The sequence below is a fragment of the Silurus meridionalis genome, chromosome 3 (assembly GCF_014805685.1).
Source record: "Silurus meridionalis isolate SWU-2019-XX chromosome 3, ASM1480568v1, whole genome shotgun sequence".
NCBI lineage: Eukaryota > Metazoa > Chordata > Actinopteri > Siluriformes > Siluridae > Silurus > Silurus meridionalis.
This window is the reverse complement of record NC_060886.1, coordinates 10,660,279-10,679,213: the sequence shown is the minus strand read 5'-3', so window position 1 is coordinate 10,679,213 and position 18,935 is coordinate 10,660,279. Positions and strand designations below refer to the sequence as shown.

General features: G+C 38.3%; 2 protein-coding genes across 3 annotated transcripts in view; one reads left to right on the top strand and one right to left on the bottom strand.

Annotated features, from left to right (window-relative positions):
• Positions 1-1,242, top strand: part of itgbl1 (integrin, beta-like 1) — a 59,968-nt gene extending 58,726 nt beyond the window's left edge. The window contains exon 11 of the mRNA XM_046845013.1: positions 997-1,242. Coding sequence (XP_046700969.1) covers positions 997-1,085 — 89 coding nt within the window. The 3' untranslated portion in view covers positions 1,086-1,242. The remainder of the gene's footprint in view (positions 1-996) is intronic.
• Positions 1,243-4,987: 3,745 nt separating this feature from the next.
• fgf14 (fibroblast growth factor 14) overlaps positions 4,988-18,935 on the bottom strand; it is a 139,256-nt gene continuing 125,308 nt past the window's right edge. For both annotated transcript variants that reach the window (XM_046845015.1, XM_046845014.1), the window contains exons 4-5: positions 6,842-7,040; positions 4,988-5,659 (exon numbers count right to left, since the gene is read on the bottom strand). In XM_046845015.1, coding sequence (XP_046700971.1) covers positions 5,514-5,659; positions 6,842-7,040 — 345 coding nt within the window. In that variant the 3' untranslated portion in view covers positions 4,988-5,513. The remainder of the gene's footprint in view (positions 5,660-6,841; positions 7,041-18,935) is intronic.

The following is an 18,935-nucleotide window of genomic DNA, read 5'->3' as shown; positions in this document are numbered from 1 at the left end:
ATGGCAGAAAAACATCCTATACAACTGTGGATGTAACACCCTACATCCATCATTAAGCTCATAAAGACGTCCTATGACAGACCGTATGCTTTGAGTTTCAGAATTGTAAAAAAACCTCTAGCTCAGGGCATTTTTATTCAGATTTATAAAAAAATAGCATAATATCAAACACAAATATCTAATATCTTGCATATTCATTGTACAATTTCTTTGCTTTTGTCATAAACAATAAGGCCCAAAAATATAACCTATAACCTGTATATGACTGCTAAACAAAATAACACAACCTAAAAACACTCATGTCCTTGAAACTATAAACTATGAAAAAAAAAGACTGACTTTATTAAATTGAAGTAACCATGATGTAGTGATTATAGGTTTCAACGTTCTGCATTTCATGCTTACATACAGCAGTGAGCTGGAAAAGTGAAAAGTGAAAAATATGGAATTAAGTCACCCAGCTTTGGCACAGCAGGTCAATATGTGTGAGCAAGTTTTGAAGCATCCAGGCCAGTCAAACCTCAGGGTAGAAACAGCAGATTCGACAGCAGAGCAGTTTGTCTCAGCGGAGTGATGAAGCAATTTCCCACAGCAGCCTCCACCTGCAGCGAGCCAGCCAGGTGTACTCAGGCCTGCAGGGAGACACACTGGCTCTCCTTCAAAATGCATCAGTAGCGATCCTTCCATAAAATCAAGTTTAGAAAATCGTGTCATGAAAAAAATAAATAATAATAATTCAACAGGAAACGCAGTCTGCAATGTCAAGGAAACGTGTTTTGATTAAATATTATCATTTTATTCTTTGTATTTTTATACAGTATTTGATGCTTCACATGTAAAGCCAACCCTGTTCATGTATCACCCAGTAAACAAACAGAGTATTTTTTGCTGTTAGACTTTTGCTGGAAAGAGGTAGTGAGGACTGAAATCGTGTACAAGGTCATGGAGATACTGTTGCATTTCATTTCCTGCTCCTCTTCTCACATCCTGTTTCAGGAAATGGCGTTTGCAACTGCGGGACCTGTGAGTGCTGGGACGGCTGGACAGGGAACGCCTGTGAAATCTGGATGGCAGAAGAGTACTAACATTTTCTAAAGACTTTCTGTTCACCTGAAAAAAGGCTGCTCAAAAGGATTCGGTGCTAGTATGAAAACAGATGCACTCTGAACCTGCTTGTTGTATATAACAGTATTCATTGTACTGGTTACAAATCTGCTTTATTAAAACTTTTTTTTTTTTGGATATGCAAGTCAAACATATGTGAGCAAAAGACAGTATTTTTTAAAGACACGCTACCTTGTAATTCTTTTGTTTCCATTATAACTATATGTTACTTAATGCTTTTTTAATAAGAATGGACGCATACACACATTCACTAAAGCCACATAGGATGGATGCAGATACATGGGCAGGATCCAAACAGTGTTTTTATTATTGATGTGATTGTTATTTCTTCTGGATGTATATGAGCTTGTTACAGTTGTCCCTCAAATCAAAATGGATGAAAACCAGGTTAATCCAGCACTCAAGCGAGCGATTCTACAATGACATACCATTAAGTGTGCTTCAATTATACTGTATCACTCAGGTGAACATTGTAACACTTCAGTATGAGTGGGTTAAATTTTAGACATGAACTCCTAGATGCAGTTATTAGGGGGAAATAGGGTAACATCAACAGAAGAGTTTGTCTATATGACCCAGCAAAGTATTTTTTTCCAAAAGATCCTAATGACTCTGAAAAGTGCAGCCTCTACTTTAAAACATGAGTTGATTTAAACATCTCATGCATTCAAGTCAATTACTAACGTTAAGGTAGTTTACTGAGAATTGGGGGAGGAGTTTGTGGATCATTGTCATTTACCTGCTCTAGACTGATCAGTGAAGTGATAATGTGGCTTGCTAAAACTGAATCTCATCTTATCACTCCATACTATAAAGCTAAATGCATAACCACTTCAAATCAGTGCCTTATTTACTGTATATGTATGTAACTGTATGTGCTATTAATAGTAAACCATATACATCTTTCAACATACAGTTATTTTATATAGCTGGACCTTTACCAATGTTAGTTAAATACACCTAATCTAATGTACGGTATGAGGTAAAAATAATAAGGTGTCAAGCTTGTCAAATAAATGCTATATTCACCTCTTATATAGTTAGCTGTAGTTTCACATGTAATAGGTTTCCCCATATACTGAAGTGTTACTAAAAACCTGGAACGAGAAGTCACGGTGAAAATGTTGCTATGAGAATATGAACGAAAAACAGCATGTTTTCTATTGTATAAAGCTCAGCAATAAAACCATTTTAGACGTGCCATAGAAAAGCTGTTAAATATAATCATTTACAGTGATCTAAGAAATAAGAAATTATGTGTAATGTGTAGACAAGCCATTTTAAGAGAAATGCCCATGCTTGAATGTTCACATATTTATATATTATAGGACAAAAGACCAGAAGGTATGAAAATACGGGAATCAAGACTCACAATAATCACGATTCACCAACAGTTTGATCATAATCAAAAAAAAAGAAAAAGAAAAAGACTGAGTACAGTAATATACTGCACATAATATTGCATTAAGGTTCTTAGTGACATTACAGTACACCTTTATAGAAAGATTTTATTCAAGATGTTGTATCTGTGTATACAACAAACACAAACTGTACAGTGCAGACAAACTCTTTGCATATATGTATGTAAAATTAGCAGTACATACCGACATTTCTTGATACACATAGCCTACAACATGCATTTCTTAAATGCCACCCTCTTCCCATGCAAAAGATGAAGTAATGGTCACACTGATGACCGAAACACAAGAACAAATTGACAAGGACTTTTTGCCAAGAAAAAATAAAAAAGGAACAAGATTAAGAAATAACAGTGTGTGGTATGTATGTGGTAGGATGAATAGACATCATCACACATCACCTGCATGGAACAGAACATTAATGGTAACATTTTTCCAAGAGAAAGAGAAAAAAAAGAAACTAAACCAAACAGACTGACAAACAAATGTACATATACTGACCAGTCATTTACAAAAATAAATTTAGCCTTCATAGGACTAGTTAACTGGTTTGAAGGGCAGGTTAGCCCAGCATGTAGAGTTCATCTCAGAGAATGATCAGTGTGTGTCGTAGAGGTTGTGGAAGTGGGACAGCAGCTCTCAAACTCGACTCATATGCGAAACGCTCCCCTTGTCTACGGCACTGCATGTCATTCTAACAACACAGCATTTGTACAAATATGTAAGTCGAACTAATGTGCTTCGATACATCCTAATATAGAAAGTAGCTCATAATCCCGATAAATTCCAGAAAATACAGGTCTTCAAATGAAGCCTTGGATTATATTTGCGATTTTTAGCAGCCCAGCTTTCAGTCTACATAATAACATTCTAAATCGTATTCATTAAACTATGAGAGCTATTAAAAGCAAGACAGGCGTAATATCAAATCTTGATCAGAGATTCAGAAAAAGGAAAAAATAAATCCTCGAAAATCATTTGTTAAAAGTCATGAGTAAATGATAAACTCGGAATCGAAACTGCTACGATTTCAATTCTGAGAAAGTGCGGTGAGAGAACGTTTGAATAACATGCCCGTTCAATGCTGGCCTAAACAGTCGAATGATCCATTGTACCTTTCCCTTTTTTTTGGTCCTTTAGGAAAAGCATGCAGGTGATTAACTGATAGGTACCCCATGTGTTTAGTCAAATGATCTGTATACTCTAATGACTACAGTCCCACCCATCCAGGATTTACTCGAAAATGTGAGGGTGAATATTTGTCACAGTGAGCAAAGAAGCAAAACTGGACAGAGTGGGTGAGGTTTTAGTGCTGCCCACTACACTTACTGCAATCAGTGGGTCTGGATTATCGGATGGATTGATAAACTTTGGTAAAATTCACAATCAATATTGTTATAAAAAAATGTGAGACGAGTGTTTATAGATAGACTAAGCCACTGTGTGTGTGTGTGTGTGTGTGTGTGTGTGTGTGTGTGTGTGTGTGTGTGTTTCTTAGGGGCATGAGGCACCTTTAACCCAGCACAGACTGGGTACATGTTTTTGCATGCTGGGTTAGAGGTCATCACAGGCACACAATAGGCCAATATGAGCAGTACTGGACTCTGCATGCTGAGCTAGGAAGGAAAAAAAACCTCTTCCTTATTTAATTATGATAGCTAGTCATTAAACGTCTATTTTTAAAGCTTTTTCGACATTTTTCATTTTCATACAGTTAAGCCATTGCTTGATTTGCATCATACGTCATGAATAGTAACACAATGCTAACCTTGCCCATGCTTTGAGGAACAGAAAAAAGGCCTGTTTAGTGAACACCAGGATTGGGCTGACAGTTCAGCAAGAAGGGGAGTGCCTTGACCTGAGGCCTACAAGGCCTATACATGTTCCTAGAGCGTGTGCTCTAAGCTATCAGTAAAGAAAAATAGAATTTGGCTTTCTCTATATGCCGGCTTGGTGAAGATATGAGCTATGTGAACACGTATGCATCAAGCACCTCCGTGCGTTCAGATCTCATGCACTGACTGCAGGAGGGCAATGTGTGTTTGTGGATTTGTGGGTAAAATTCCTGTTCAGCTTCCGATGTCTCTTTCTTTACACTTGATCAAGAAAGGGAAACAGTACTGAGCCTAAGCCTAATTCATATTTTTATGGGCGTCATGGTGACTCCAGTCCTCCTGAATTATTCCGAGCCACCTCAGTCCTGCACAAATAATGTGTGTGGGTGAGTGTGTGTGTGGGGGTGTACTGGATGTGTTAACAGAGATGCATGTTAGGTTGTTAGAAAAATCACACATAGCCCCTGCAATAGGTTTTCTCTAGCACAGGACAAAGAGAAAAGAGTGTGAGTCTGACGAATGAAAAAGAAAGCAAAAAAGAGAGAGTAAGCAAGACTGAAAAGGAGACACAGGAAGGAACTCTATAAAAAAATTCGAGGACAACAGTCCTGTATTTCTCATGAGTCAGTCAGTAGTTTACTTCCCCCAGAGCATAGCTGGTGTTTTCGCTGTGTATAGAAAATAGATCTGAATTAGACGCTTCTGTTACAGGGCTCAAAAAAAAGTAGTCATGGGTGACCATCAGCGAGACAAAGATGGCCACTGCTCAACACGACCCACGGCCACCAGTTCCACTCTTCGTTCTCAGGGATTGTCACAGTCACAGACAAATGGGTCTTGGTATTGTATGTGCAGGTGCAGGAAAGGGGGTGGTGATCTAAAGGGTATGGATTTTCAGTGAGAGGGTTAAAGGCATTCCATATCTGCTAGGGCATTCCATGGTGCGGGTTCAGATGATTCATTCAGTCGAATCCTCCTTGTCGCTACGCTTGGCCGCACTTCTGCAATCAATTTGCCAAGTGGAGGGAGAAAGTCAGAGGAGAGCAGAAAAGGAGAACAGAAGGAGACTCGTCTGGGCCAGATCCATTGAAGAGAAAAGGTTGGCATGTCGCCCTTTTACTAAGTCAAGGGTGGGCTATGTGCTGGGCTTGCTAGCCTCCTGGCTGACAGGCTTGCCTCCGTTCATCACGGCCGGCTCGTTTGTGCTTTTAGCGGGTGGCGCAGCAGCTTTGGGCACGGTCTCTCCCACGTCGTGCAATGATGGCTCTCGGTACATCGCGACTGCAGGAGCAGAGCACACACACACACACATATATATGCCGAGCTGAAATAATAAGTGAAATAATAAAACAGCATAATACCTGCGGCCTCTATATGCAATCTTTAAAAAATGCTTGGTTGAGAAGTGTGCATTCATTAGGCAAACTCTGACAGAGCCTGTGTGACGTTGTCAGAGTTTAAGGCAGCCTGTCAGACAGGCTCCAGACACAATGCCACATTTCAAAAGGGGGGGAATCGGGGGGTGGCTGATATCCCGTGATAAGTTCTCCTGCTTATGTAACAGAAACTCAGCTTAGCTCTGCACTAAAAAGCTTGTTTTAATCCAAACTGCTTCAGAGCTCCAATCTTTTGCTTACCTTAGGCTGCGAACAGGTGGCCTTTCTGCATTTGTGGCTATATAATGCACACAAATCAGCATGTGAGAACATGGCCCGGGAGGCATGAGTCTCATCTGCCGAGCCACAATAAAATGTCGACATTTCTCATGCAACGATAGGACAATCCTATCGGCTGCACACAACCCATGTAAACTGTAAATTTCACAGGTCCCTCATCATAATCAACAACATCTCAAAAAGGAAGTAAAACATCATGTAGCAGTCCAAGCTTGATGAACAGTGCCTGTGTGGATTGGGTTTGGACTTATAGTTAAAATCTGTATGAATCTTTATGTACTTTTCTTTTCTAAGTTTGATTATTGATTATATTCCTTTGACCTTTTACTTTAATAGTTAGCAAGATATAACAGGCATATATGAACTGACTTCATATAACAATAACACAAAATTACATAACATAGTTTAGAGCTATAGTTCTCAAAGTGAAGCATAGCAGTAGGTGTCTGATGGATAGCACAAACCATTATTATTAACTTTTGGACATTTATTATTGATCTCCTATAGATAGTAGCAACTTGAATTGAGTTCTAAGTGAAAGGTTTAGGAGAAAATAGCTGTATGGCTCTAATAAATATCTAAATATTATTTCACACATTTAAAAAAATAAGTTCATATTAATATTTGTTCATAAAATAAACCTGCTCTGGATTTGTTCATAGGTTAAAGGGGAGTCCTGTCTCTTTTTTTTTTCAAAAACATTATCTGATATGATTTATCTTTCTGCATAGTCAAAGCTACAAAAGGGGAGATGGGTTCACCGACAAAAACCTGACGCACTTATTACCTTCTAATGGCTTGGGCAGGAAGTGAGCAGCTGGTTTGGTTTTCTTCACTCGGTTGCCCTTCATTGCCTGGCCCTCTTTATTGAGACCCAGAAACCAGGCTCTTCCTGACTCCTGCTGTCTGTACAACATGGACGAGTAGATCACATAGTAGTTCTCAAACACTGACTCTTTAAACTTGCATTCAGCTGTAAAGAGTTCCTATAACAGAGACAAAGAAAAAGAAAACATGATCATTAAGATGTCGATTTAAGGATTTGTGACTTGTTTGCAATATGAAGGCAGAATATTCTCTCATAGATGAGTTTCATATTAAAAATGCTTTAAAAAAAGATTATGACTACTGAATACTGAGAGCTTCGATCTTAATAAAACATATGAACAAGAACAGCAATAATACCCATTTTGAACAAAGCTTATGTGTTATTCCTGAATTTATTTTTCCTTAGATATGCATTTAAAATTCATTTTTACTTTTTTTGTAATACAATTTAATCTATTAGTTGTAAAGTGAATTCTTTAAGTAGGACACTATGAATGGGGTTCTGCACCCTAACCACCCGTCTCGTTCGAAACAAAATTGTTGGCTGCAAATAAATCAATGGTGTAAAAGCATAAGGGGTTCACCAACAGATGAGTGAGACAGTTGGGGATTTTAGTATGTGTAGTTTCCATGTTTGAAAGTCAATTTCCTCCTTGTCATTAAGATGTAAAGACTGCATTTAAATGGCCAAATAGACTCCTTCTAATTTCTGTAATTGATCATCATGGGTTGAGATATCACAACTCACTCATGGAACGGAAAAGGAGATTTGCATTGCTGAACAGGGTGATTGCTGTGATGTATTGCTCTGGGTATGGTAAATAATAATATCTATTAGATATATTATATCGCCACCCTAATACTACAGCGAAAATGTAATAAGATGTTCTAAGGAATTCTGAACACAATGACAACATTATCATTCTTCATGATCACTGCTGAACTATGCAAGGCAGCGAATAAAACCATTTGTTTTTCGATCCTTGAATATCTCTCTTTATTCCGAGTCATTGGTGAATGCCTGCGTCTCTTCTATATTGAATTACCTTGCAATTTATTGCATTGATTAAAGTTTGTTGGCTCCGTCTGTCAGTTCAATATCTCGGCCACTTCATAAATCCAGGAAGCACTGTGCTAGTTTTTTTTGCCAGCATTGAAATAAGCCATGTCCTTACTTACACATGCTAATAAATTCCACAATGTTATATAATAAGAGGTAATAACAGTCCTGTTAGATTAAACGACAGATCTGTCACGACCTGACGTGCAATAAACGTCGTAAAGCAAATCCACACTGCGCCAAGAAACCAGTCTGGTGTGAATGAAGCAGGTATTAAAACGATAATGCCGTATCACTGGCCAGTTAAGACAAGGCTGATATTTTATTTGTGCTTAGCTCCTTATGGTACAGTAAGAACACCTGATTCACTTTCATTTTTAGGTCCAACTGTGTAGGATTCTCCACACAAATCCTTTTATTGCAAAGCATTGTATTAAGAGGCAGGATGCAGAACTCTCTAAATTCCACCTGCTTATTTTTATCGTCTTTTCAAATGCAGGCAATCCCATGGCGCTCTCGGTTATTACCGCTTGTTAAATTGTTCCCTGTCAGCTTCAAACAACCTAGCTTTAGTTTCGAGAAGGAGAGTAGGCAGGAACTAAAGTGGCACGTTGGGGAGACACGATGGCTGCCTGACTGAGTCGAGATTGCATTATGTGAGGGTGTTGAACTTGGATCTGTTTTTGGAGGGTTCTCCATTCCCCTTGATTAAACACTAAAGGGGGGCATATTAACTGCACCAGCACCGTGCACTTCCTTCAGCAGGATATAATGTGTGTGCATCATTTGTGGCTCTGTGTTAAACCCTTCAGAATGTGTAATACCCCAAACAAAAACTGTGCCATAGTGTTGGTCTGATCAAGGATCTTCTTGAAATATCTCACCGAAAATTCTCAAGGTTTCCCCAGAGAATCTGTAGAAGGACCTGAGTAGAATTAATTTTTTCATCATAAGTTCTATTGTAACATCTTTCCATGCATTTGAATTGGCTGGAAAATTTATCCAGTTTCATTACTACAGCCAAAACCAAATAATACAATCAAGAATAAAGTGTTTATGGCGGTACTTCAGCTGCCTGCATTTGTAATAAAGCTGGTGCTGCATGCAGCAATTCCATAAATAACAATGTAACACAGAGTCCTAATGCAAAAGAACTGTTCTAAATCCATGTCTGCCTGTGTAACTTCAGACAAGTAATTAAAGTTTCAGCTCATCAGGTGAGGCATATTGCTCAATGGCTGGTAATTAGTTATTTGCTTTTGAATAGAGCTCACCGAACGCTCATTTCCAATTCACATGATGGCACCAGATTTTCAGCATGGCACAACCTGGCACACAGCCAGCAATTAAAACTAATTACAGTGGTTTACATATCAAATACTAAAAATGTGATAGTGACAATTTCCCATTTTTATGCTCAACTCTGTGTCTGATGCATTCTAACATAACTACTGTATATTCATCTAAGAACAGGACACTGAGGCTACAGGGGGCACGGGTTCACATGATTCGAGAAACATCACCCTGTCTTTTTCCTGATGTTCAGCTGAGCAGGTTGGGTGAGCTTCTGAGACATCCTGTCAGCTTGAAACTGTCCAGCCATTCTCCAACAATCTCTAAAAGCTTGGTTTATGCGTACAGAATTGCTGCACTTCAGATGTTTTTTGTTTTCTGTAAACCCTAGAAAAATCCTAGATCACTAGTTTCTGAAATACTTCATACCGATTACATAGTCAACGAGTCCATGGGATCAAATTTTTTCCATATTCTGATGTTCACTGTGAAAAATAAGTTTTTAACCTGCATGAGTTTGCATGACTATAGAAAAAACGTCGCTCTTTTCACTTGATTGGCTGTCCTAGTTTTTGCCTAGTGACAAATAAAGATGTTTCTTTGATGGTTCAGACTATGACCGAGCTACTTTTCAGTCGACACAGTCTGAGTCACAAAGCAAAGTTTTTTTGCAGCCAATGCCAACGCACACTTGATGCTGATCTTGACTTTATAAAGATAAGATAGCAAATGTAAAAGTCTTTTAAAATTCAAAGGAAGTAGTTCACAGGTAAGTACAAATTATATAAATGACAGATCAAACTTGACTCCGAAGAGACAGCTATTATGTACTGTAATTTAATGACTAAGGTATATCTCATGATTAAAAATTGTACATACAGTACTTGGCATCTCACATATAATCCACAGAATATTTCTTAAACATATTAGACATAGAGAAGTATGATAGAGAGAATACTACTACAGTACTAATTATAAACAGCAAATCAAGACCAAGTCATAGTTCAGGAGAGGTTTACTGTCCCTATGTAAAGTCCCTGCTTCCCTGTACATCTTGTATACTCCATTGAGTGTGTGAATGGATGCCAGAGGTGGCAGTGCAGGAACCAGCTAGTTGATGCCAGCAGCAGTTTACCATGTGCTTCTGTTTGATTTTGCACTGTAGCCAACAAACGAGTCAGGTGACATCAATTAGGGCTATCTTACCTTGCTCTCCAGCTCAAGAACACTGTTAGATAGAAGCAATCATAACATATTTCTCGTTTCACTGATGCTCTTTTAAGAGGCCTTCATTTCCTCACAATAAAAACAGTATGTACATTTCCGATGGGTTACCATGGTAACACTCGAAGGGGTCCTCGATGGCAAGTGATCCCCCCACACACACACACTTTCTTGAAGAGGAACAAAAACTGTTCACGCATTCAAATACATAGGTAGAAGCTATTTTCTCTATTTCTAGAATCATTGTAGGAAACAATGGCAAGACAGGGGATGCCTATGTGCTACTTCAAAGAACATGACAAGATAATTACTAGAATGTATTTAAGCCACTAGCAGGGATGGCGCTTATTTCAATAGAAGAGCTGTGAAGGTATGTCAGTTTGGCACAGTGCAGGTCAGCTGCGAATTCTCCACAATGATGGTCCAATAAAGGTGACTGAAGAGCAAAGTAAATGAGATGGCAGGCTGCACTGTAGGGAGCAAGAGGCGAGAGAAAATCTAAATATTTAAGAGACGTGGCAGTTAATTTCCTCTTGGCTCGAATCCACTGCCTGACTATATCTGGATTTCACAGAAAAAGATTCGCTCCACTTTGAATGTGTGGCCATAATTGACCTTGGCCAGTGCCAGAATAGGACAGCCTGCTTTAGACACACATAATCAGCCCATCCTGCTGAGAGAGGAGATGAAAGACACACACTCACACAACCACACACACACACACACACACACACACACACACACACACACACACACACACACACACACAGATTAGGATAGAATGAGAGGGGTATGAAAAAAAAGATTGTGAAGAAATGGTGTTCTAGGTCAGTAAGGGAATAAAGAAGGCATGCATGCTTTTGTTTGCCGATGAACAAAAGTAGATGTGCATGGGCATGGGGTGTTTTGGGGTGCGGTGCGGTGCTATTTGATCCCTCATAAGCATGCAAAAACTGTCAAATCTGTTTAATAATGCTGTCAGTATAAAGCCTATTAATCCATGAAAAAAGGTCAAATTCTGTGAGTAGCATCTTTTTACCCAAAATTAGAGATATCTTAATATCACAAATTAATGATGCTATATTATGACCACCACAATCCATAATTTTACTCGAAATATACAGTATATGATTATTCTATACAGTATATTATAATTAATTATATAACTATATAACTATATATATAGTTATATAGTTATGTCAATATGTGACAAAATAAAAACGAAGTAAAACGAATTAATTGGACAAAGATGAAATTTTACATGAACTGATGATGATGGACTGAAACGTGTTGAGACATGCGGCTTGCACTAATAGCTAGAGATGTGTAGAGAAGAGCTGCACTGTGAAAGTTCAGTGACTACAAATCCTGATGGACAGACACTGGGCTAGTCTGTTCTAAGCTGTAGGTTAAAGTTAAATCTTCATCAATGCTGCTATACCACTATACTCAAGTAAAGCTACTTTACTTATTGCATGCCCCTGTGTGTCTGTGTGGATTTTGGACTGCAAAAAAGGAATGCAAGAGGAATGTGGACTTCTTTAGGAATGTGGGTTCCAGAAAAGATAGAGAGTTGTAGGTTGGGAGGTCACCTTGGTTTTGAGCCTAGAGAGATTCTGAAAGATATTTCTGACAGATTCTGACAGAGCAAAACGTAAAATATTATTATTAATAAAACAAGTGACTGGGTTTTACTTGAAGCTTATTTAAATTATTTCCATGGTGGCCCAGCTACAGGTGAACATATATATTTAGCTGTCTTTTTTACTTCTGTCTATTTCACACAGTTGTGGAGACAGACTGCCAGTTGAGAACACTTTAGCTTTTAAAGAGCAGGCTGAGATGAAACACTTCAAGCTCTCACTAAAGCCTCCCAGAGGAAACAGACCATGTGCATAGACTTTTTTTTTTTAACACAGGCTGTGTGAAAAGGTTAAATCTCTGGACACTTAAATGCTCTTTAAACAGCACTGGCCCATCTCTCTTGTGTATTCAGAAAGCATGCAATCGCACTTCCAATCTGATGTGGGTGCAGGAAAAAGAGCAGAACAGGGTTGAGAGAAGGGTACACTACAGGGCAGGTTTCTAGGAGTTTTCTTGTTAAATTCACTTGTTAGCAATGTCTCTATTTCTAATGTAACAAAACAACCTTTAGCTCTAAATTCAGTGTTACAGTGGATACAGATATGAATAGAATGAATTAATAGAATGTCTGTCCAATGCACATAAAAGAAATACAGTATATGTACATATATAACACAAGAACTTTGCGATCCCTTTATAACAAGGTTTTTGGAGAGGGGGGCTAAACCCAGAAAAAGCCGAGATAGGCAGAGATAGACAGTAATCCAACATAGAACCAGGAACAGTGGACCTGCAATGTGGCAAGGTTATCGGCTGCATCATCGAAATTCTCCTTGGGGAACTTTTGACTCTACTGCACTCTAGCAAATACTCTACTCACCATGTAGCCCTATTATTAACAATATGCAAACGTCAAATCTAAAACAAATATTAATCAATTTATAGGACAATAATGTAAGTTATAAGTGCCAAAACCTTTTTTTTATATGTAGCTTATATTCTATGAATTAATTGCAATAATTCCAAGGAAGGTAGGCAACACACTTCAAGCTCAAAACACCACACAAAAAGATGATGTGCTTATAATCCGTCACTGGCCACCAACCAGCCGCAAATCTTTAAATTGAGGCCATTCTGGTGGCAAAAGGGCTGGTTTTAAACAATACACTAGGTATTACCAAGAGACCAAGAGAGCTTGACTTCTTCTATAACAAGCTGACAAACGTCGCTCCGGAAGGTCAGCCGGCTGAAGCAATCACAGCACACACACTGCTCCAGATGACAACCTAAGAGAGTCATGGTTTAGACAACCACATGGGAACAAACGAAATTAGTTTCTGTTGGGATCTTCCACTTTAAAACCTCAGACAATATCGTAAAAAAAAGGATCATTTTATATATAGCAAACAACAGGAAATGTAGGGATTAGCAAACATATCTGAAACCCTGATGAATCATCTTTCGTGTTATGCTCAGTAAAATGTGTACTCACTTTTGTTGCCAGCTATTTTGACAATAATGGCTGTATGTTGAGGTATTTTCAGAGGACAGTAAATCTATACTGCTATACAAGCTGCACATTGACTACTCTAAAATATATCCAATATTCATTTCTATAGTACTTTCCCTTGAGAAGATTTACTAAAATGGTTGCTGAAATGTGAGGGGTGCATTAACTTGTGAGATACTGTACATTAGCATTAAGTGATATTAAACAAGTTCAAGTATATAATAAAAGTATGTCTGTATGTAAAATATGTGTAATAAAATGTATATTTTTTGTCACAGGCCAACAATTCTATCAATTTACTCAAGTTTTGCAATACTCTGCTAAAAGCCACACTGAGACCACAGCTCTTGTGATGCTACTGGAGGTTTCTGACTAACTTATGGCTGATCTCTAGTCACTGCTTTTGACAGAAAGTCCCATCATTCTTTGCCGGTATGTGCTTTCGCTGAGGCCACTGCACTCTGCCACTGATCCAACACACAGCTCACAGAGAGCTGTCGAATACCCCAGAAGGACACATTTCATCTGTACATGTCTGGCAGAAGGAGAAAGCCTTAAAGTGACCCACACTTCCAATGGCATATATTACTCAAGTACAGTGGGTATGACATGCTGCAGTAACAAGCTCTATAAAACAATAAGGCTTGTGTGGGCCATGGTGAAGTACGAGTCTGCACTGTGCTGTGGACTACAATGACAAGAAAAAAATATAGAAAGGAACTAGCCAGTTTCATCCTAAGGGCAAATGCAGTGTTGTCAGGGTTTTAATCTGACCTTATCAAAATAAGCTAAAAGCCATTTGGTGATGTGGAGATTAAATCCATGTGATTCCCTGTAATTAAAGCATGAATTAACCTTAAGTAGAGGTTTACTGTGTGACCTACAGCGGGATAAATTGTTCGTCTGAAAAGCCAGTTTGAGGCCATAACAAGGACAACCCGTTAATTTAATTTGACACCCAACAGACATTCAAACAACCGCATCCATGACACTTTTAATACACAGTATAACTGCCCCAAGATACCAAAAACAATTCCCAACCATAACTAATTAGTTAGGCTACAAACAATTTATTGGCCTGCTATAAAGCTCTAAGCTCTAACCTAACAACTCTACTGGACACCTTTGGGATGGATTGACACACTGGCTGCACCTCAGTCTTCTACACCCTACATTAGTACCTGCCTTTACTAACACCATTGTGTGGTTAAATGAGCACAAAACTCCACTCCAAAATAGAAAATCTTCCCAGAAGAGTGGAGGTTACAGCAAATGGAGACTAAATGGGTAATGGGATGTTCAAACAGCACATATAAATCTAATGATCAGGTTTACACAAACTTCTATCTATGTAGCGTATTATATACAGTCGTCCCTCGATTTATAACGGTTTGAATCTCACAGTCCCACTTTTCTGTTTCACGAATGGTCCTGATTCCATTTCATTATAAGAAATGAGTAGCATTACAAGAAACCGTAGGTTTTCGGTTTAAAAAAAAAAAAAAAAGAGCAGAGTTGAAGACATACATCACCAGATTTAGTCAATGAAAATAAAGAATGCTTGGTGTGTATCTTTAACTCAGCCCCTTTTTGATGTCATACGACACTTCAAATAAAAAAAGTAGAGAAAGGACACATAGGCTATGCTACAGTACTCTACTGTACTGCAGTACTTACTATAAATGTGATATTTCTACGAATTTACACAAAATTCATCTAGCTATATTCTTGCAAATGATTTCTGTGTGTGTTTAAAGAGTGTGGGAGGATGATTAAGGCTTCAATATTTAAAATATTTAAATATTTATATTATTATTAATAATATTAATATAATTAATATTGAAATATTAAAATATATATATATATATATATATATATATATATATATATATATATATATATATATATATATATATATATACATATATATATTTGGCAGATATAAACGCCATTCACTAACGAAAATTATTGAGTCAGTCTTTATTTTAATAGATCAAGGTTTTAATACACGCAAAGAAACCTCAATCTACATTATTTAGTCTGCTTTAACATTTAAAAGGGTTGTGAAAGGATTGCAGTTTCTGATTCACCATCCAAGCTGCTGCAGTCTATAATGTGCTTGTTTAGTTTGTTTAGAATTTGTCATATTACAAATGAGTCATCGCTCCATGCAAACTTGTCTTTAGTAGGAGTGCAAATAAGAGATAGTGAGAATGTGACTCGGCCATAGTATTAATGATTTTATTAACTAACATCATTGTTTTCCCTGCGCTGTGTCACTGCTAGCCTAAAATGATCTCAATGTTATTAAGATACTGGCGGTCTATAAAGCTTCCTGTTTTATATTATACGGAAAATGTTTGAATTTGTCAGAGGGAATTATTTTTCAGCCCAAATATAAGATGTGAGTTAAACTATTAGCAGATGACAGGCCAGGGCTTGCCTGTCCTCAGTGTCCAGTAATTTCCTCTTATCCGGGACCAAACTGCCTCAAAAATCCTTGGCATGTCTCAGCAACAAATACAAACCCAGCTCTATCCATCTCATACTCAAGTGCTTATGCTGGTTTCCCAATATACATGCTAAATATTTGGTCATGTCTTGATCAGCACAAGTGGGATAAACACTAAAAACTGATGTGCCTCGACTAATGTGTGTGAACTATCTTGTGTGTATTACCGCCTAGCACCCAGTGTTTATAACATAGCATTCACCTGAATAAAGGTTTTAATGAAAACGAATGAATGAATCAGCATAGTGTACGAATCTGAATCTTTTAAATGATGCATGGCTCCATTGAAAAATGGGCTATGTAGATTGTGAATAAAGTGAATAGGAAGCTACAGTGTTTTTCAAAATGTAAAAAGTTGATCATGGATGATGGGGCAGAAATATTGGATTAAATGTAATAAAAATTGTGACAACACATGTCTGAAAACTGAAAATACTCCAACAGTGACAGGACATAGAAAGAGCAAGAAAAAAAAAGTCACAACCCAACACAGCCTACAGAATATATTTACACAGTGAAAAAGCGACATCTACAAGAGACATTAATCAGGACGTAGCTTGTTGTTTGCGTGTGATCAATCAGTGGTTGGCACTTTTTTAGGTAAACCCACATACCCTGGCTCGGTTCACACAATTTCTGGGTGGGAAGGATTACCGATTGCAGCATGTTTATTTGGGAATGTACATGGTGTTAGAAACAGCAACAATGCCATCTAATTTGCAGCTCTGTGCTGTATCGTCAAGTGCCACAGAACTATTATATAACCAGAACTGATAACAAATTAGCATCGCAGAACAAGTTTGACCTTCCCACATACACAGCTTATCTGAGCAGACCGAGGATGGCCAAGTGAGTGTGTGCTGTGACCAACCAAGCAAAACAAGCCAGACTGCAGCTCCAGCTGCTTCAGGTGCTCAGATTAATGACGCCGCCCCTTAAATCAAAAAGCGCCGAGGTGCAGGCAGAGCAGTCTGACCGCCCGTCTCATCCTGCTTTTATAAAAACAGACCTCTGTGATATGCCCTAATTGGGATCCACGGCTAAGTGTGAAAGAGTGACATTCACGAGTTATGGCCCCCTTCAGAGAGCTGCTGTTTTGTTGGCACTCAGCAGCGTGTAGGCTTGTTTGACTTGCTTATTAGTGCATTTTTTATTTTTTATTTTTTGCTGCTACTGCCATCCAACCGAACAGGAACTGGTCTTGTTTATCACTGAGAATAACAAAAAGGAAATCAAATTATATAAACACCTACTGTACTAATTGCTAAATAACTAACCACACTCATCTGGATTATACCATGGACTCAGTAAAAGGGTTCATATCCCACACACATCCTTCTCTATCTCGCACAGAACATACAATAATTTTGACAGTTCTGACAGGCGCTTGTTTTAAGCCTGGTGTATGTGGGAGAGACAGAAGATGCCAGAGGAATCCCAAGCAGTTTCAAGCTTCTCTCCATCTGTCACAGTACATGAAACATGGCAGGAAAGCAGCGTTCTGGTCAGGCAACATTGCAAGCTATGCTAGGGCTCTGTGTCTCTGCACACATTTATCTAGGTCTCAGAGATATGTATGCCGCTTCCTCAAACACAGCAAGTCCTTTTAGATATGACTAAGACTGAGATCATACCTCACCTTTTATTTAATCTGGGCTGTAGGCTGATATGTCAGCATGCTTCTGACTCCATTCATACTCGGTCATGGTTTTCCTTCAGCTGTCCAGTTTTGGTGAACCTGCTGTATGTCCAAAGTAGGCTCCAATTCCTGTTCTTAGCTACAGTGTCATTGTATTCTATCTGCCTTAGGATTCAATGGGTTTTGTTTTTCTCATCACTCCTGTTGTAAAGAGTGAATTTGAAGTAACCGTACTTTCTGACAGCTCAACCAGTTTGGCTACTCTGACCTCTTTCAACAAACTAGCAATTCCACCCACAAAACTGATTCTCACTGGATGTTTTTTTGTCTTTAGCACCAGTATAAACTCTAGACATTTATGTGTGTAAAGAATCCCAGGAGATCTGCAGTTGTTTTATATTATTCGGTCAAAGCACCACCTTTTCCTCATCTTTTATCATTGTCAACATAAATCGCTTTATCTGTATGTTATGCATCTTAATACTGACACACTGTTGGTGGACAAGTGCATACAGGAACAGGGGTGCAGGTGTTCCTGGCAAAGTGGTCAATGAGTATTTATATATTACTATATGCAATGCATTAAATACATGAGCGCTTTAGTTAATGTTCGGAATCAGAAAATAATTATATGATTCAAGCACAGACTGTATTTGACATTTGAAAAAACAGCTCTTTACAGACAAACAGAGCAAACACCTGCAAAAAAAAAAAAATTAAAAAAGATTAAATTGTGCTGTTTGGTCAAACAAAACCATGGCAACAGAACAGTCCTTTTTTGAGATCAGCATTTTGAGTGCCTCTGGATAACAGCAATGTGTATGTGTGTGTGTGTGTGTGTGTGTGTGTGTGTGTGTGTGTGTGTGTGTGTGTGTGCGTGTTTGTTCTACATTAGCTACTGATAACTCTGACCCGCTTTAACCATAATGTGATTAAACTGATTTCTGCTTTTATAAATGAGAGCCATAAAAAGACCTTGGTGTTTTTAGAATGAGGGCCTCTCTGGCTTTAGGGCTTTTTCCCTGATCTCATAGCTTGACCTCTGAATCTCTGTTACACTAACAGATGTTGTTTTGCTCTTTGCAGACGTGTGTAAGCCTGTATGACTGGAAATCAATCTGTTTGTATTTTAGGCAGAGATAACACTATAAGGTTAAAAGAACACAGCAATTCTTTGGAGTTGAGACTGGCAGGTTTGGAACAGTTATGTTCTGGAGGTAGAAGAAATATA